The following is a 21,175-nucleotide window of genomic DNA, read 5'->3' on the forward strand; positions in this document are numbered from 1 at the left end:
TGCTAAGGTAGTAGACTCGCCATTTTCCAGCTACATTTGTGAAACCCCGGATTTAAGTCTACTCATAAGATAACATTTGGAGTGGCAAACCTATTTTGGGGCTGTGCTTTTTGGGCCCCTCTGCAAGATTTAATATTTTTCTGCAGAAAATTAGCCTGGTGAAGACAAAACTCATTTTAGGATCCGTCTCACAGGCATCCTAAATGTCTCTGGATTGGGTTTTTTAAATATTAGTTTTGGTATGGAGTAATAGTCAGACATGTTGGGCATGTCTTTCAGGCATAGGTTTGAAATCTTATTTCTTATTAAAGGATCTCTAAAAGTGGGACAATGAAAATCATTTCCTGCCCATCATTAATGGTTGACCCTACTTGGATAGATTGTCCTGAGATAAGACTAAACATTATAACCTCACTCGTGTGTGTGTGTGTGTGTGTGTGTGTGTGTGTGTGTATTAAAAGCAACCTTTGACCTTTTTTTCTGGAAAATATCTCCTCTCATCCCTCCCTTCCATGTAGTTCTTGACCATAGTTTGGCAATGAAGTGGAAGTGGACAAAGCTTCCCTTTTAATTGGAGAGCATAGCAAACATTACAAATTGGGCTGTGTGTCCCATTTGGGATTTGGCTATTAAAAGAACATTTCTTACTTTGTTGTCTTCCACGGGTTTTTTATTTTCATGCTTGCCATTTGATTACATGGGGTTACTGAGCTCTATAAAACTAAGACTGCACTTCTGCTGCTCACATTTTATTTTTTTCCCCTTCAAAACTCTGAGGAGTACTTTGTTAATAGAGAAACAATTCCAGCTGAAGAGAGTCTTTAAAATTCTGGCGAATGTAATGTCATTTTAGAAATAAGTAGCTGTATATATTTCGAGCTGAACACGTCTCATATAATTAGAATTAGGACAGATCATACACATTATTTTGCATCTCCTTTCAAGGTAGCAATAAAAGCTGAAAATCCTGGAACATGGATTGCACTTTTAAAAATTGACCTTTATGTTTTGAAATTGCTTTATTCTTACCAGTAGTAATTTAGCATGAGGACAGGATTGCTCATCTGCTAGATGGTATCTAAGGATGCAAGTGCAAAGAATTATTTTATTATGTGTAGATTTGTAAGAGATTGGAATTTTGTGTTCTAGGAAAGAAGATTATTCATTGTTATCTTTTTTTAGTTTTCTTGACCTTTATGAAAGGCATTTAACTTCTAAACTGAATTATGTTCTAGCTGCTGTTTTCAGCCACTGTTACCATATTTCATTTGAGTTTTAGTTTTATGTTGGATTTTTTTATTTTTTTCAATCATACTCTGTAAGCCAGCATGAGAGCCATCCAGATTCCTCTTGATGGGATAAACATAAAGATAAGGCCTTCTTTAGGTTCTGTGTATTCTCACTCTTGCAGTTAAGGTCTCCTCTCTCCTTCCACCATGCACTCTTTTGGGATTTCTCCCAATCCTCTGGAGCATATGGGGGGGGGGGAGGGCACAGGGGATGAGAAGGGGAAAGGTCCCATTGCACTGGTAGGAATCCTTAAGTTAGCTTCTGCTAGTACATTAGGGTGATTGGTTACAGCCTCTGGGTCCAAGTGGCTTCAGGGAGAGAGACCCATTGCCTGTCCAGGTCGTTATTATTTCAGCAGCTACAGTATGGAGGTGGAAGAGAAGCAGTTGCTCAAGCAGCTTCCTTCTATGCAAAAAGAGAGCTGGGTGGATTATGCCAAAATGACGAAATTGAATGGGAATGGGAAGATTAGACACCAAGAGGACAAAAAAATATATAGAAATGAATGGCTTAACTTTATAGAATATATGAAGGAGCATTGCAAACATTTAAAAACGTTAGCAGGCTTGGATTAGCACCTGTAATATAATTTGATAAAGGGTATTGAAAAGGCAGACTTAATAGATTAGATAAAAGTATTTAGTCACAGAAAAGAGAAGAGATAATTATTGGAAACCAGGGAGAGGAGTGGGGGGAAGTCTGGGGGTTGGAAGAACCCCTATAAAGATAGTGAATTTGTTATGGATTAATGCAATTAATATTGTATGCAAAAAGAAGTTGTGCTTCTTGGATGTCAAGAATAGCACCCTGTTAACATTAAGAAGAGGAAGTCACATTCCTTTTTGGAAAATTGACACCAACACTTGTAATTATCAATGTTAATGGCATCCAACTAGTAGAAACGTTTTTTGGTATTGTTTAATAGACTATTAAATTGTTATTTTAGAATCTAAATTTGATAGAAAACCTAAGAACTGCACACGATAGACCTGATTTTTAAAATGGTGTATGGTGGTGGGGAGGCTGCCTTATTCTTCTTAGAAGCCGGTGAATTCTGAATTAAGGATGTGTTTTGAAAAACAAAAATGGTCAATATTGTTAAACTACTTCAGCACAAGTTCTCAGCATGACTGTATCTGGAATTCTGACAGTCACCATATATTGAAATTAAATATGAATTGTGATACATCCAATTGAATGTTTGATTTCTTTAAAAAATGAATTACACATGTTCTGTGCAATTTTTATTTCTCTTTGAACTGTGAGGTGTACTTAAATCTTTTCCCTGAATTTGGCATCTTGGGAGCTGCTGCCATAGCATATTTTATTCATTCTGCTTAACAACTATAGCAGTTTCACCTCTTTGTCTGATTGACAGTTCAGAGATACTCTGCCTTTTGTTAAGGGGAAAATGGTTTTCTTATTGAGAAAATTGATCCTTTGATGCTTTTGTTCTGAAAGCCACATTATTTCAAGACATTTTTAATAAAATGGGTTTCACATTGATTTTGGGGGAAATTAAATAATGTATCTTGGAATAAACAAGGTACATTTTGTGCATCATTACAATTGCAACTTTCGTGCCTCCTCCCCTTCCCTGTAGAGGTGTTGAGCGCCTAATGTATTGAATAAAGTACAAAGAAAGACTTGTAGGCCCACTTTTTTTATAAACAGCAGATGAAAATATTGTTAGCCTGGAAAAATCTAAGAACTACCGCACCAGGCCAATGCTTCACTCATTGGTTAATATTAAGTGTACTTCAATTGTGAAGAGTTCTGCAAGCCGTTTTAAAATCTGCACTGAAAGAGTTGATACAAATATCTTCTGAATAGGAAAACATAGCTATAATGACAACCCAGCCACAATTTTGCACATTAATTTATGTCATGAATAGATACATATATATAAGAGACAGTGAAACAGGATAATCTGTTCGTTCATTTTGATTATAGTGAATTAAGCTATTGTTTTTACTGGATGCTACCCATACTTGGCAAAAGGCTGAGTTGAGTCAAATATTGGAGAAGAGCACTTGATGTCAAGTTCTGTCTGCGGGATAAGTGCTTAGACAGAGCAATAGTGTTGGGAGTGGTTAGTAGTTATAGAAGACAAATCACAAAATCCAAAGCCCTCTGGGAATGCACTGTCAGGACAGAAGGTGGTGTGATGGTGTTGTTCCCCATTTTCTCGCTCCTCCTATTGGCTTTTAGTTTCCCCCCCCAAGAATTTGAACAGGGAAAAGAAGGACACCAGCCAAAGGGTTGGCATTCTTTCCCGACGGTTTCAGAGTGAAAGGGCTTTGAATTCAAGCAGATCCAAAGACACCACTTAAATCCACCCGCAAAATGCTCCCTTTTGCCCTCTTCTCTGTGGGGAAGTAGTAGCTATGGATCTTTTCATAGCAACCTGGATGAAGCTTCTTCAGAGCCCATGGAGAAGGCGAGATTCATCTGCAAAATCCTATGGTTCCTGGAACTCCATCGTAACACCCATAGGATTGTGCATAAGTACTACAGACAGTATTTAGGCAAGGTGCCACTTTGACTGTTTTATGAAGTTGTAAGGGGTGATGAACCATAAGCTGACAGTTATTTATATCTGTCATAAAATGGAAGCTTGTAGAGTTCAGTTGTTAAAAGTAAGGCCATAGATAGTCCAAAATGTTGTCTTATTGTAACTATAATAACTATTATTTATTGCTTTCACTAAATTCACTGTATTATGGATTGCCACCAAACTTCATCTTTTAAACAGTTCTTAGAAATTCAGATTAAAATGGTTAAACACTTGTTTTTATAAATTATTTTTTTTAAAAAAATGTCCAGTAGTACCTTAGAGACCAACTAAGTTTGTTCTGGGTATAAGCTTTCATGTGCATGCACACTTCTTCAGACACCACATGAAAGCTTATACCCAGAACAAACTTAGTTGGTCTCTAAGGTGCTACTGGACAATTTTAATTTTTATTTATTTATTTTGACTGCGTCAGACCAACACTGCTACCTCCCTGAACTTATTTTTATGTGACTTTTTCTTTTCTTTGCAGCTGATGCAAATGTGGAGATCAAAACTCTTTCATCTGTACAGCAGCTTGGCATTAAAATGACAATCAGGTACATTACGTCAAAACATTACACTTAGGTTTTTATAAAATGTTCATTTTTAACTTGTTATGACTTGAATGCTATTGAAACCATCCATTCGACATAATACAACATTTAAATTGAACAATTTTATGGTGAAAATCATTATTGTAACGTGAATGGCTTGGAACCACAGAACTGCACACGGTTTCTCTCACTGCTACCAGCACCTTCCAGACCAGGTACATCACCAAAATATTGTAATGTTCCATGAATCAATGGCCGAGCCAGCTCTTCCCCCTCTCACTGATCCTACAGTAGAGCTATTGCTACTTCCCAATCCCTGTTGGCTCACTGCATCCATTGTGGGGGGTCCATAGACTTGTTTCTACTATTTTCTCCCCACACCCCTCATTGAAGTCAACAGAAGGGAATTAACTACACCAGACTCATCAATGTGGCAAAATTATGCACATCAGCTTGCATTACCAGGAACCAGATGATTGCATCTCTCTACCAACCACACTAGCACTCAGAAAACTCATTCTAGTGTGATTATGAATGTATGGCAATGCACAAACATACCCTAGCTTTTGGTAGTACTGGTAATCCCAAATTTATAATCTCTGTAAAATTATATGTGTTGGACTATATTCTAGTGGCTGATCTGAAATTGTAACAAACAAAAAAATGGATTGATTGAAGTACATCAGATCCTCCACTGCCCATGAAACACTGGGCAACCTCTCAGTGGCAGCAGAACATCTATGTCTGGAGCTTTCTGTGAGTGACCTGCAGCAGTATAATGGCTGGTTTGCTGGCAGGCTTCTCTCCCCACCAGCAGAACAGCACCTACATCACTTTAAGTGACCTCTCAGCCAGCTTTGTCTGCCTTTGGGTGTTCTCCATGAAGCATCTTAGAAATACGGTAGATGGGGCTATAGTGTGCTGAAACAACACGAGACCAAGTTAAGTTTCTATGTAAGGATACTTTCATGTTATCAAAACAAAATAATACTCATTATCAAAGATGTACTAAAATTAGTGCCCCAATACAAATGGAACACTCCAGAGGTTTGCATACTTGGTTCTTTTTGTGTGTGCCAATAACAAACTTTCAGGTCTAAGTAGTACCCGTCTTAGAATGGATTCATTAGCCTTTTTTCTTTATTTTTACCTTTTTACGCCGACTGATCAGTTGTGCTATATAAATGATGGCTTTGCATTTTCTCTTTGGGTTGCATCCAGTTCCCCTTTGGGGATCCTGCTCAGAAGCCATGCACCTGCTGTAAACTGGACAGAGAGTGAATATTGTGCAATGCGGTTATCATATTTTCTTGGTAATCCTCACAAGACGACCTGTATAAAATAGACCAGTGTCCCACACTGGAATGACCGCCCCTTACAGATATGACAGGAACCTACAGCGCAGATGTTCTGCTGCTGGTAAAAACTTTTCATTTGATATGAGCGTTCCTGGACTCTAATCCTTAGTACCAGCTTTACTGAACTCTAGATAGTTTGCTTTATGTTTTATTGTACTATATTTATTTGTAAACAACCTTGCCATTTTTTTATCCTGAAAAGTTGTCAGTAATTTTTAATAATGAAATAAATATTTTTACTAATTTTTAATAATGAAATAAATATTCCATTATTGCCATTGAAAAGGAGGGCAGGCTGAGGTGAAGAGTTAAAGGCTCGCCTAAGTCACCCCAGTGACTTCATAGCTGAGATTTATAATGAATAGTGATGTTCTTACCAGTATATAATTCCTGGTATGGTTTGTATGTTTTTCATTCCTTTAAGTAAGTTTGAATTGTATATTTCAACATAATTACCATAATTGTTGTTTTCAGAATAGATTTGATAAAGGTCATTTAGCTTGTCCTTCAAAACTAGGAATTTGCTTTTATTCTTTGTTCCACTGAAGGGATTAATAATGGTGTTCAGACACATTGAATGTAATTTATTTGAGGTTGGTTATTTGCTCTACCCCGGAGGCCTAGTGCAGGTTAAAAAATATATATAACCAGATTACACAAAAAGAAAAGTGCTTTATTACTACTATGATAAAATAAACCCCCTAACTGAATACAAAAATCATGTTTTGTTTTGTCTTGAAACCAGTTAACAATTTGAATTTGAAAGGCCTCCCCAAACTAGAGAGTGCTTCTAGATGATTAGGTTCTGACTAGCAGACATCTCAGGAGTGAGAATTTTATAATTGTATGACTTCTACTGAGAAGGTCTATCTAAAGGTCCCTGTTGGTCACAGTAGGAGCAATAGTGAAATAGAAGAATATTCTTGGTTATTTTACAATATAAGCTTAGGAACTTTGCAAGACCCTTGTGACATCTTTATGACATTAGGTGATTGACAGGTGGATGGCCCTACCCTGCTCTATATTGTCCAAGCCTTTGAAATGAGCTAGATTGGTCCTTCCGGGACTTCCGGGTTGGCGCGATCTGGAAATGGCGGATTCCCTCCGAGCTCCGGAGGGAATCGGCTCAGCGGTGGATGGGTCTTTGCCGTGCCGGCGACACGGGGACCCTTAAAAACCGCAGGCGCGGAAGCCTGCGGACTGAAGACTCGGCGGGTGCCTTAAGCGCCCCCCCTGATTCGCGAAGAGCCTTTTTAAAGGCTACGGAGGGGATACGGGGGACGGCGCGGCACTGAGAGTCGATCGCTACCGCCGCTGAGCGAAGCCGCGAGCCATAACTGGAGAGCGCTGACTTCCTTCCTTGAAATTTGGACTGAAAAAAAAGAACCCGTGAGTAATCTGGAACTGAGCTTTAAAAATTTTACCTTCTGAATTTGAGACGACCGGGGGGTGTGCTAAAAGGAAGTCCCCACCCCCCCCCCTTGCAGACGATCCAGAGCAATGATATAAGAGCTAAGCTGGAGTGCCTACCCTGTAAAGGGTGAGTTTCAAAAGGACAGTAACTTCCAAGATTTGGAAAGGCAAATTTGAGCAGGAGAGTGGAGTGTTGGAAGAGACTTTGTTTTGTTGTAAACAACCCTCCCTCCCGGGCCCGGGAGCGACCTGCTTTGGAGCCTGTATAGAGGAGCAGAATTTGACAGCTGTCAAAGCTGTCAAATGGACTGTTAACAGTGGAAAAATTGCTATTTAAGATCTCTCCGGATTAAAAGGAGTTACAATTGAATCAAAATTGTTGGAAACAAAGAAACAATAATAGGACAGAGGATTGTTGGAGAAAAGAACATTAAGTAACCAGATTCCCTCTAGGGGGAATTCTGTGGAATTACAATGGCTGTGGGTGGAAAGATACTGAGAGAAATCGAAAGGATGTTTTCACTGGTGGGAACTTTACAGGAGCAGACTACAGCTATGAGTAAACAACTGATGACCTTGAATTCTGAAACAAGTAGTTCTGCTGAATGTAATGAGGATTTGAGTGAGAAAGAACCCACAGCTGAATTCGAAATAATAAACAAAGAAGAGGAGAAGACAAAACAAGAAAGAGAACAAGTTAAGTGGGAAAATACTAACCAGAAGCCGACATCTGGAGAACACAAGCAAGGAGACTATTGGATTAAATCCATTTTAAGCCTACGAAAGATACAGAAGACGAAAGTGGAGGCCCCGGGAGTTTATGGAATTCAGGAACTTGAAATAAAGAAGTACAATTGGGGCCTCCACACAGACTTTGACTTTGATTATCATCAAGACTCAGGCCTTGTGGAAATTCTTCAACAGTTGTCTCTAAATATGGGAAGAGACTATGGACTGATTGGATTGATTGTGAAGGAACTCTTTCGAGACTTGATGACCGACAAAAAGGACTACCAACAAAACCGGCGGAGAGGGACTGAAAGAGATTTGAGAGCCTCGGACGTGCGGAACCCAGGCTAAAAACTGTTATTTTGGACATGTCTTGGGAAAGGACGCAAACCGGGGATGGGAGGGAGGGAAGCATTTAAATTCAAACAACACTCAAGACCAGGGGGTTTAGTTAATAAGAAAATCATTCAAGAAAAAATGAGAAATCGAGGGAAGAGAATTGGGGTCCAACTTAGGGAAAATTTATTTTTGTCTTTCTTTATAAAAGGATTAATATTAAGATGGAAAAGGAAATGCCAACTTGCTGACATAAATTTGGGAATAGGGAGGCAAGGGTGGGGGTGGGGGGAAGTCAAGGACTAGGGTTAGAAAATAAGATGTTAGGAAATTGTACATGTTTGTCGTCTTTTATGTTTGTTTTGGTGTTCTGTGTATTGTTTTTGTCTATATAAAATGTGAAAACCCAATAAAAATATTTTTTTAAAAAAAATAGATTGGTCCTTCTGACAGTACCACCAAAAATGTAATTAGAGGCTTCTCAGCGCTGGTTCCATCAGTTAAGGAATGTCCCTCTCTCCAAGACTGAGCTGATGCCATTCATTTTCAGTGCCAGCTGAATTGCTTTCTCTTCCATCATGCTTTCTAAATATCTCTGTGTAGTCACACAGTTACAGAGAGTAGGTATAGGCAACCATATGGTTTTACTTTGATGATTTTAACAGTATTTTAGTGCTTTATCATATTGTAACTTTTTTGTAATTCACCCTGAGATAAGTTGTGACGAAGGGCAGGACATAAATAAGTTCACACCAGGCTTTAGGAGTGAGAGTAGCTCATTCGGTAGAGCATGAGACTATTAATCTCAGGATCGTGGGTTTGAGCTCCACATTGGGCAAAATATTCCTGCATTGCAGGGAATTGGACTAGATGACCCTCATGTTCCCTTCCAACACTACAGTTCTTTGAATCTGTGCTCACCTTGATTCATTAAATCAGCCAGGCCTCTGCCCTTTAGGGCTTTTAAAGTCATGAACAACAGTGTGAATTCTACATGGTAAGGTAGCAGGAAGCCATTGCTTCCCTCAAGCCATTCCTCATAGGAAGTGCAGTAACAGGAGTATCAGATATTTTAAAAACATCTTTATAATACATACTATTATTTTTGTAGTAAGCTGTTCTAGTATGAGTAACCAAGCTCTGAACACTTTATTTTTACCAAAATACTATTAACAGATGCTTTAATAATTCCATATTAATCCAACTGAGACCTAGTAATCTTCTTCCTTGTTCTTGAACCACTAATGTTTCATTCATTTATTTAAACTATCAACATATTTCCATTGTATATGCTTTATTTGATCTTCCTAGAATGAATAATAATCTAAATCAACATAATGTGCATTTTAAAGCTGACTTAAGCTGTGAACAGTGGGGTGCAAATGGAAGCCTGAAGCAAAGCAGAATGCTTTGTGGAAGAATTTAATAAGTTTTTATACTAAAAATGTCTAGTATCAATGGATATGCATGTGTGTGCGTGTGCAAGGGAGTGAGATGGCTACACACACTTTTGATCACATGCACTGCTGGTATTCAGCTTTCAGGGGGTTGTTCAAGGTTAACTGCAGCCCTCAGGCCCAGAAAGGTTAGCCATTCTTGCTCTATATTTTTTATATAAAAATATAAATACACGCCACACCTATGCTTTCACTAGGCTGGCACATATTATAGTTGTAGGGCAGCCCATTTGTTTTAACATTTTAAATGTGCAAATGCTTGTACAATACTATTGTGCCATTATTTCTGTTCTATTTGCTACCTTGCCTTGATGAGAAGACACACACACAATTTTAAAAAGGCAAATAGGATTTGCAAGCAGATGCAGATAGATAGTCATGGAAAGTACCAGGTACAGGTTCAAAAATTCTGTTTTACTTATTTTTATGTTGCACGTTACGTTCCTTTTATGCATCCTGGTCTTGCTGTAACGGCGCCAGTTGTGGTTGGGAACATGTAATCTGATGTGTATTTAATATACTTTTTGTACCTTCCTGCACCTAGCTTGAGGCTTCACGCCCAGCTCCTACATCCCCAGCAAAACCACCATCAACTTTGGTTGGAGCTGGGCATAAGGAAGGTTTGGGATTATTTGTTTACATTAGTGGAACAGCAATATCTGAGTAACTACATCATTTTTTGCATGCAGTTGCAACATCTTTAACAGAAAGAGCATAATTTTGTCAAATCAGTGCCTTAATCCATTATACATTTCACGCAGAAATTAACCAGCGGTCTCATTTAAGTGGCAGACTGTGCTTTATATGGAGAGAGAGGTCAGGCCAGGATTCAAAGAACCGTTAAACTAGTACCACAAACCCAAGGGGCCTTTAGAGTGCTTTCTTTTGAAGACCAGGCATCTAAGCCACATGGAAAACTCTTTAATCTGGGAATGAGGGACTTTCAAATGCAGTTTATGATGTGCCATGGGTGGTGGTGATGGACTTCAGCTGTTTGAAGAAGGAGTCACAAATATTGTTGGGTTTGTATCAAGCCCTTCCATGAGCTCTCTGTATTCAGATTATTATTTTATGTGTAATGTTATGCATCTTAAATAAAGTAGCAAGGTTTAAAAGAAAGAAACAGCTGCAGACATGTTTTCCCAGTATAGATTGCCTATAAATATGATGTGGATTAAGGCTTCTGCCAATTGGCTACAAATCACTCACATTAATGTCTGGTGTGCTCTTTTCCGTAATGAAATAAGTAAATGAAAATGTGTATAGCTTCTAGTTAAGTTAATTTTTTTTTTTTGTTTAGTTATGGTAAACATTTGAACCTGCTGAGAGAGAATGCCGAAGATGATCTATGCCATGTAATAATGCACTGTGAAAATTTTTTGAAAGGACAACAGGCAGTTCTAACGACATCGTTGCGTATCCTTTCTCATAATATAAACATCACCAAGTCTTTTGTTGGTATAACTGTCAAAATAATTTTTAAGATGCCTTCTTGAATTATTTAAGATGGCACAAAGATTTGTGCCATATAGGCAGGAACTTCATAACATTTTCCTTTCTCAACAGGCATATTTTCCAGAGCAGATGCTCTCCCATCTAAGTTTCTATTTCTGCCCAGTTTTTTTAAAATCTACAGTGGTTTCCCCACTTACTCCAGTGTAGAAAGCAGATCCACAGACATCCCACAGTTACAGATTTGCATTCACAATTGCAATGAAAGGGGTGTACTTTGTACATGATGCATGTGAATACCCTTAAGTCTCTGGATTTGGTATCTAGGCCTGATCCTTTTCTAATAATGGTCTACTAATAGATGTGTTTTCGATGGCAGGGTTTTTCTGCATTTAACAACAAGCCCTTGGATTTCCTGAACGTTCCAACAGGTGGTTTGCAGGGAGGATACGTCGGCTTTGATTGGTTTGCATCTTCTGTATTTCTAATAATGATGGGAGACAGGGAAAAAACATTAAATTTTCTTCACCAGTTTTCCCGGCTTCTTGTGTCAGCATTCCTTTGGATACCACGGCTGCACAGTTCTGTAAGACTTCAAAAAAGGTTTCATCTTGACAAGATTGCTCTGAACATTTTAAATGAAATTTAATATTTCCAAAGTTGTTGATAAACAGAACACAATGCAGTTACTTAAAGGTTTTTTTAACCAAATGCTTGCCCTGCAAAATTTCTCTCAGAAAAATATGGATTTGACATCTCATCTGCTCAAATGGTTGCTGGAACCAGGGAAAAAACAGGTAGACAGATAGCAGTGGTGGTGTTATTGAATTTTAAAGTGAGACATAAAATTCGCTTTATTAGTAGTGTTAAATTCTGTGTGGAGGCAGATAGAACTATTGAATGGCCTTTTTATTATTATTGCTATGTGCAAGCTCATGCTTTAGATTAGTAGCTTTTGTTTTATTATAAAATCATTAAATGATACAAAGTAGCAATTTTGGATAAGGGAAAAAAAGTAAGCCAGCTTGCATTGTCACTGCTAGTCAGAGCCTCACTATTTTAGCATCTCAGATATTTATACATGTTTCCTTTAACATAAACAATCACAGAATTAAATGAAAACTTGTATGTTTAATTTTTTACTCCTACTAACATAAACTTCCACATACTAGAAAACTGAGCAAACAGGGCAAGTGTGGCTCCCCACTTGAGACATGTCAGCACCCCAAAATAATAAAGCCATATGACAAGAGGGACTATGATTTGAAAAAGAGTTTAAGAAATAGTGTAGGGCATGATCAAGAAGTGCTACTCATGAACATTATGGACATGTGACAATTCCAAATCATATTCTGGAACTTCCTCGACGCTTGCACAGTTGATGCCCGTTTGTTTCTAAGGCCATTAGAGGTCAAAGCAATGGTTCACATCTAGTAGGGAAGCCACAAGCCAAATCATATTGTTAACACTGGTAACAAAGCACTCAAATTAGCAGTTAAATGTCATAAACACAGTTTAAGCCAAGCAGGCTGTCATTCGATTCATGGAGTTTCTGGCAAGAACAGGCTTTCCTGTACACTACTTTTTAGAGATAGTAAACCTCTCCTTGCAAAAGGTAGGTCAGCAGAAAGACCCCAAGCAGTCCACTTGGAACTGAAATGCTTCTGTTAGGCACCAAGGAATTCTGTGCATGCCAGGATTCATTGAAGAGCCACAGCTCTTGCTAGTGTGCAGCTCTTGGTTTCTGTGAAGCAGTCCAGCATTAGAGGTGTGCTGCAACACCTTCGACAACACTCCAAGGGATCCTGAAACACACATTTTGGAATGTGCAATGCAGCTGCTTGAAGACAGCCAAATGTCTGGCCCTGGCAAGGACTGTGACTTGGATCTTAAGGCGCTTCTCCATTCATTTAATAGGGACATGCAGTTTTTGCCAGTTCCACCATCCATCTGCAGCTCCCATCACTTATGTCCCATATTCCGGGGGGGGGGGGGCAGCCTTCAGGACCAGATTATCAGGGGGCTGTGGAGGGAAGGGGGAAGCAGGAAGTCCTTTCTTCCCATTGCTCCCAAAGCAATGGTAAATGTTACTGGCTACTTTTTTTTCTAGTTGTGTTGGGAGCAAATAAACATAGACATAAATTAGGAAAAGCGATCACTGTTCTATTCTGCATGTGGATAATGAATGGGCAGAGGAAAGGTGACATCTTTTTTGAAGGGAGACCTTTGAAAAGCTGTATAATAAGGATCCTTTTGGGTATTGTTGCTTCATTGACCAGATTCACCTGCCAGTTGACACAGCAGCGTCTGGGATCCATCCAATCTATTTTTGCAGTGCACATTATGTTGAGATGTTGCTGAAGGCTGAGTTACCCATAGTCTTTTCTGCGTTCCATATGTCTGGTTTTACGTCGTCACAGGTAATAAAAAATATTCCAATTTGTTTTTTTAAAAAATGGTTGCCTTGACTGTCAGTGAAAAGGAGACTGCAAAACTGAAGCCAAAGCACTTTCCTCTTCTATGGTGCAGCCCCTTAGGTGTTTACTCAGAAGTAAGCCTCATTAAGTTAAATGAGGCTTACAGGGAAATTAAGACAAGATTCCAGCTGGGTAGGACTTCCACTAAATCATTTCATGTTGAAGCAACTCTGAAAAGAAATTCACAGGAAGGAAGATTTTTCTTTTTCTCTTAAAAAGCATAGTGGTAAAAAGAATAGCTTTGTCAGACCCTTAAATGCACAGCAGTGGGCAGAGTTAACTATAAATTATATTTACTGCTAATGAATAGTCAGCTGGGAATTGTAGAAAGAGAGAGCTTTTTGAAATTGAATTGCTTTTGTCTGGTAGTTCTTCATAACCATACTTGAAATCAAGTTATACAGGTGAGACCAAAAAAATGAATTATTGCTACTGCAATAAAAAACAGTTTGTTTTGCTGATATGTACTATTTATTGTACAGTTTCTACAATAAGGCTGAAAGTATTTGAATGCTTAGGAATAACAATGAGACTTGCCTCTGAATGAAAATACATAGAATTGGGCAGTGTATTAGATGCCAGCTCTTACACCATAATTTTAAGTGAAAAGAGCAAAAGTAATTTTGCTGTCTAAACACTAATTGGGATAGATTCAGAGTTTGCTCCTGCTGGATTCCCTAAGCAGAATTCTGCTCAGGACACTCCCAGGAAAGAGGAGGAGTGATTTTTCCATTCCTCAAAATTCCCAGTGCTACCTTCCAAGGGATCCTTAATCCTCTAGGTAAGTTTTTCTGGAGTCATAGAGTATAGGGGGGACTCAACAACAAATGGTTTTCTCTGTTGGATTAGAAGCTGTCCACAAAAAGAAAAAGTCTGGTTCCAGTCCATTGTCACTGTTGGATTACAAATGAAGCAAGCTTAAATCTGTTTTAAACCTTATCTTTTGCAATCAAATTAGTACTTTTGCCTGATTTACTTTTGTAAATATTTACAGGCTGATTAACACAAGATTCATAAGTTCACAGCTAAATGAAATTGTCGTGGTAAGGTAAAGGTAAAGGTACCCCTGCCCGAACGGGCCAGTCTTGACAGACTCTGGGGTTTGTGCGCCCATCTCACATCTAGAGGCCGGGGGCCAGCGCTGTCCGGAGACACTTCCGGGTCACGTGGCCAGCGTGACAACGCTGCTCTGGTGAGCCAGAGCCGCACACGGAACGCCGTTTACCTTCCCGCTGGTAAGCGGTACCTATTTATCTACTTGCCCCCGGGGGTGCTTTCGAACTGCTAGGTTGGCAGGCGCTGGGACCGAGCAGCGGGAGCGCACCCCGCCGCGGGGATTCGAACCGCCGACCTTTCGATCGGCAAGCCCTGGTAGAGATCAACAAAAAGAACAGTTATTCTAATTTTGTTTTTCATAATCAGTTTAATAACAGAATGTCAGATTTATTAAAAAGTTGGAGAGCTCCTCTTCTGCTAAATACAAACACATTAAACAAAACCAAAGTACTACTGTTTGTGACATTCTTCACTAGAAAACTCCTTCATGTAGCAATTCTTCTTCCAGGTTTTTAATGATGCTACACTAAGGTGGAAACTTGTTTATGCCCATGATTGCCAGAAAGAAGATGCAGTGCAAATGACTAATTGGGAGATGATGATATGACACACCTCCCTCATTCCTTTTTAGTTCAAATTCTTTGAGAAAAGATGCCTCCCCCTAGCATAGGGGACGTGGTCTAGAGCTTTAGTTGCTTTTACAAACGGAAGTGCTGCCTTCCCAGACAAGCCCTTACTAGTGGCAGTGATTCAGGTTTTCAGTGAGCTCTGGGAACCTCCAGGGAAAAACATTTCACTTCCAGTGGCGAAACAGGGTGTGCTACCCCCCCCCACATGACTAAGAGCGGGGAGTGGGGGGTGGATTTCTGTTGTAAATTATGGTGGCTGACAATTGCAAGGGACCTCAGAATGGAGTATATAGAGCTGGATGCATTATGTGGAACAGTTGCTGTTGGAAGTGATGAATTGGATTATTGTTTTTTTCCTAGATCTGTCAACAATGGTTGACTCAGTGTTTCTGGAATTACTTGGACTGGAGCGAGATCTGCCATTACATTGCCATTTGTATTTTTCTTGGCCCAGATTATCAGATTTATATGTGTATATCTGTATTCAAGCATCTACAGCAAGAAATTCTTCAGCATACGCAGACTCAGGATCTCCAAGTTTTTCTTAAAGTAATTTCTTCTTTATCTTCATGACTTAGAATAATAGAACAGTGTTGAAGATTTGATGTCAAGTTTTTAGAAAAACTTAACAAATTATTCTTTGAATATGTGTTTGTTTTCAGTCTGTTTTCTTCGTAGCTTTACTTAGTGACAAAGGAAAATGTCCTTTCTGTAATCCTTTAAAGAAAACAAATGCATATGCCAAATGTATATGAAATAGATTCTTCCTTGTTTGTTCACTGGGAATTGGTGATGAGCCTGATCTTGATATGTCATTCTCTTTTACAGAATGCCATATCCTTGATGGACTTTGAGCAAAATACTTTGCTTGTGATATTTCCAGGGAGATTTGGCTGAACCCTGTTGGAACAGAATGCTGGACTAGATTGATTTTTTTATCTGATCCAGCAGGGCTGTTCTTAACATTTTTAACCTATAGATTTGTTTATTTCTAAGCTTTACATTACTCTGCAGAAACAGTAGCTGCCTTTTATTAGAACCAGGATTGTAGAGTTGGAAGGGACCACAGGGGTCATTTAATCTAACCCCCTGCAATGCACAAATCTCAGCTAAAGTATCCATGACAGTCCTGTCTCCTCATAAGTGTAGCGGCTGTATTAACTCAGAAAACTCAGTGAAGAATTTCAGAACTAGAAATGAGCTTTTGGCAAACCTGAGTTAATTCAAAGCTGGATGAATGGTCATTGAGAAGGTAACTATGTCAGTGCTTTGCATGTTCTGGTAACTAATTTAGGTGGTCAGAATATATATTTTTCCTTATCCCTATTGCCTCTCCCCATTTCAACCTGCCTGTGAGTTGAAATCTGTTAGGGAGAGCTTTCTGATGGTTCCATCATTGAGAATAGTTTGGGACTTTATAACCCATCTGAGGGCCTTCTCAGTAGTAGCACCCCAGTTGCGGAAAGCACTTCTGCCAGACATTGGGCAGGTGCTGACGTCATTCAGGTTTAGGACTCAGCTAAAGACCTTCTTTAAATGTAGACTGACACCTAGGCAGACTGTTTTTATTCTACTATTATTGTTTTGTTTTAACATTAATTATGTATTTATTGTTGTCCCCTGCCCCCAAGTCTTTGGGCAAAGAGGTAGGGATATAAATTTTAAAGATGAAGTTAAATGAGTTAATATTTTCTGAAAGCTGCTTTTCTATTTAAGTTTCATATCTGTCTTTACCTTTTCTAAGAATGCACAAACGAAAACTCCAAAGTAGAATTCTCTGTATGAAAAGAGTTGCTTCAGGCATTATATATATTAACTTTAATAAACCCTGTTTGATATACATAACTTTAGAATCAAAGCTGAATATATCGTTCTAGACTGGATAATACTTTTAAAATAAGAAATATCAAGTTAATTGTTTAAACATGCCATTAGCTGCTGCCTGTCTATAACAGCCATTTTGTATAATGTGATTCCCAAAATATACTTTTAATTTAAAATCTTTGACATTCATTTTAAAATAGCATGACAGATCTGTAGTCCTCATTATATAGCAGGAGACAACACACCAGAGCTATTCTTCCTCGTAATAAAATTCATCTTAACATCTGATGACAGGCCATCATGATTAAATAGTTCTTAAGATACAGAGGCCAAATAATAGGTCAAAAATTATGAAACTCTCATTAAAAGTGTGCTGAACACATTTTATAAGGAATCATGGGGTTTGCTGTATTTTTATAAAAGAGAAAAATAAATGTTTTTTGAGGAAATAACACGATTTTAATTTACACTCTCTGTCAAATTGTCCTAACTAGACTTTAATAACTAGGCTTGACTTGGCAGATTTTGGAAAAGAAATCCACCATATCTGATTCCAGTTTAATTTTAACTAGAATACTCTGGACTTAATTGGTTGTAAATTACACCCTTAGAATACAATACATTGTTTGAAGGAAACACAGTACTAAGTACACAAAGCAGTGCATCATTAAAATGGAAACTCTAATTAAGAGGACACTGTCTACTTGAAGCTTTGTGCAACAGTTTGTGGCTACATATAAGAATGTACAAACCTATTTACATCAAATGCACAAGCCAGTTTAATGGAACTCAGGTGTGCATTGTAATACAGACGAACATCTGCATCCATGTTGGTTATTACGTGGTAGGTTTTTTCTGCACATGGATTTCCCTTGCTAGTAGGCTGAGACAATTGACTGCAAATCTCTCCAATAAAAGCCTTATTAACTGCTTCATAAAGCAAATAATTTCTAATTACTCATCCCATTGATACTAAAAGTCAGTATTTAGTTGTAGCTAGGATTGTGGGACCGTCAGGTCACCTTTTCCTCCTTCTCTCCTACCCACCCACACCTCAAAAGTCTATGTGGGCATTTTCTTATCCCGATTTTTCTGATGCTGACTTTCAAGAAGAGCCAGCTGCTCTTTGTCATGTAATTACTTTATAATAATATATATGGATAAAAGTGGCAGATTCTCTAACAAAACCACTATCCTCCATTACAGTATGTGAGGTTTCTGGTGGCCCATAATACTCCAACCAAGTGTTTCACTTTTTTTGCACAGTGACATAATATATAATATGCAATTTTAGATAGATGATTTGAAGCATCTAGTAACCATCATACAGGTATGCACACAATTATTGACAAACAAAACAGTATCTGAATTACTTTTCCCCCATCAAAACCTTAATGTGGAAAGGCAGTAAAATCCTCATCTTGTATTTCCATATGGTTTACACAGCACTCAAAGTAACAACTAAACTTGCCTCTAGGTTAAGGGAAGCACTGACAAAGCATTGATTTCAGTGTATACTAAAAACTTACTTATTCTCCCCAGTGTCTACTAGCTATTAATGCTACAGTTGCTGCAAATGAGATGCAAATATTAACATCTGCAACACTTGCTGTTGTTTTGTAGAGGAATTCACAACCACTTCTGTTTAGAACTACCGACTTCACCGATGCTCTGCACCTTGCAAAGTTTTACCATGTCCCTAAGATTACTTTAACAGTGGATAGCTTTGGAAAATATCCTTCTCCAGCTCTTGCCAGCATTGTGGTAGGAGCTGGGGGAACAAAAGTCTGCAGTTCCTTATCCCTCAATAGCAAATCAGTGCAAAGGCATTCCTCTTCACCCAGGCCTTAAACCATCTATGCCCTTTTAAATTCTGTTGTGGGGTGTTATTGTTTTTATTTGTTACTATGTTATTCATGTTTGTGTTTTTCTATCATAAACTGCCCTGTACAGAAATTTAAAATAATAATAATTAAACTTGTCTGTCCTTGGGTTAATTCCCAATTATCTTATTTTAAAAGACATTCAAAATGTACCGTTCATAATGCAGCTAGTGCTAACCTTCTAACAAGATGGTTGGTTTAGTTTGTCAGAAACAAAATAGGACATGGCATGCAACTGCAAACAAAGGGTATGGGACAAGGCAATGTTAGTTGGCCAAGTATGCACGTCACAGTAAACCATAGTTAAAATAAATGATGGTTCAGTGTGATAGAGCAGCATGCCACTCCTGTGCTGAGGAAACAAATCTCAGGTTACCTTGTCTGCATCAGGCTTGTGGCTTGTTTATTTCCAAACTATAAGCAGTAAACTAAGAACAAACATAGGCTTCCATTTGTTCTTTATTTGGAGACAAATGAACAATGAGACCAGTGTCATAGCTGCTTTTCTTGCTGTGTGGTGGCGGTAGGACCAGGTTGAAGCAAATTGGGAAGTTTGGAGCAGCATGAAATAACACACTGCTCATTTACATTAAACAGTAATTTATTTTAACTAGGGCTACTGATAAATTGTAGCTTATTTTATACTTCAAATTATGTATACTGATACAGCTAAGAAATATGTAAAGTTTGAAATCCTCATTTTGCTTTATTAATTCCGCTAGTAAATATGTCATTAGACACCATTGTATAGAAACGGATGTGTCTATTTTTCACTTTTGTCATAATGCAGTATCTGTGTATTACAATGGAAACAGAACAAATTTCTAAATGGGATGAAAAAATAAAACAAGTTGCCTCTTGGGAAAGCCTCAAATGTTAATATCCATCATTTCCCCCCTGGCTAATACTTTGCTTTTGTGCAATGTGCAGGAAGAAGCACTTCATGGATTTCAAGTGAGTGATTATTTCAAATACATGGAAAACTTGGCTCTAACCTACAGACCAGTGCTGCTAAGAGACATGAAGAACATTAGAGTGCAGAACACATAGATCAAGCAAATGAGCCTCTCATTTCAAATTTTAGTTACGTTCTTAAAAGGACACTGATTATTTGTTTTATATACTTCTCTATAAAAATGCATTCATTCTAAAAGTACATACTGCCAAATCAATAATAAGGCTTTTCAGCATTCCGCTTTCACAAGACATCCTCTAAATTGGTTCATCTGAAAAATAATGTGTTTTTCTAGCCATGCACCATAGCCTTGTTTACACTTGGCTTCAGAACCTGCCCTTGAATTACTTAAATGTCCTGCTTATATTTTCTTGGAGTGATTTCCATACTATTAAACTTTGCTTCTCTTCAACATCTACCTTAAATTTCTAAATTGCATACAAGTTTGCCAATAAAAGACAGTAATATGAATCCCCATTCTGAAAACCCAGCCTTACTTAATATTGATAAATAAAGGCAGAGCTACTTCCTTGAATGTAGCAAGATTGACCTTCGAAGGTCAGGAAACAGAACATCCTTGAAGATTCTCCATTCTGAGTATCTTAGTCTGCAGTAGAATTGTAGTTGTTTTTTTAACAATGTACACTAAAACCTTGACGTTTTGATGAGCTGAACAAATTAAACTTCCTGTTATGATAATATGCAGTATTTATTGTGTTTTTGTGACTTCTCTGTTATGCTAAAATGGAAAGCGAGGAGGTCAGTTTTGAGGTTGTGTGTATGAGCATTGCTAATAATATTTCCAATTGATCTGGAGTTAAACTGTCTGCAGGCTTCTCCAATGTATTACATGTTTGTGAGCATCTTATATGGTGCACACAAATTAGGTATATGTATTAATTAACAAGTTAAACATCAAAAAACTGAAATCACTGGGACTTTAAAAGTGCTTAAATTTGACTGAATTTTACCCAGACATGATCACAAAATTCTGAAATGTACATTCCTGTGTAATGGTGAACAGTTTTGGCTGGCATGCTGAATTTAAACTCAGTGATTTCTTTTGGAGTACAGACAACTCCCCATCTGCACGTGCTCTGTTTACATGTGACCACAAACACACGTGGTGCCAGGATCTCAGAAGTGGATTCTGGAAATGGGGGACACCCTGGAGAGGCGTCCTGGCTTGTCAGGAGACCCTTCCC

The 21,175-nt window shown here is 38.3% G+C and overlaps 1 protein-coding gene across 4 annotated transcripts in view; it reads left to right on the forward strand.

The window, feature by feature from the left end:
• TBC1D32 (TBC1 domain family member 32) overlaps window positions 1–20,669 on the forward strand; it is a 70,894-nt gene extending 50,225 nt beyond the window's left edge. For 3 of the 4 annotated variants that reach the window (XM_082216038.1, XM_082216039.1, XM_082216040.1), the window contains 6 exons: window positions 4,338–4,404; window positions 10,995–11,110; window positions 11,578–11,732; window positions 13,426–13,566; window positions 15,669–15,857; window positions 19,946–20,669. In XM_082216038.1, coding sequence (XP_082072164.1) covers window positions 4,338–4,404; window positions 10,995–11,110; window positions 11,578–11,732; window positions 13,426–13,566; window positions 15,669–15,857; window positions 19,946–20,065 — 788 coding nt within the window. In that variant the 3' untranslated portion in view covers window positions 20,066–20,669. Of the gene's footprint in view, window positions 1–4,337; window positions 4,405–10,994; window positions 11,111–11,577; window positions 11,750–13,425; window positions 13,567–15,668; window positions 15,858–19,945 lie in introns of those variants that run through there. The other variant, XR_014217805.1, reaches the window with a different exon arrangement.
• Window positions 20,670–21,175: the final 506 nt, after the last annotated feature.

Source organism: Podarcis vaucheri (assembly GCF_965113315.1).
Source record: "Podarcis vaucheri genome assembly, chromosome: 3".
NCBI lineage: Eukaryota > Metazoa > Chordata > Lepidosauria > Squamata > Lacertidae > Podarcis > Podarcis vaucheri.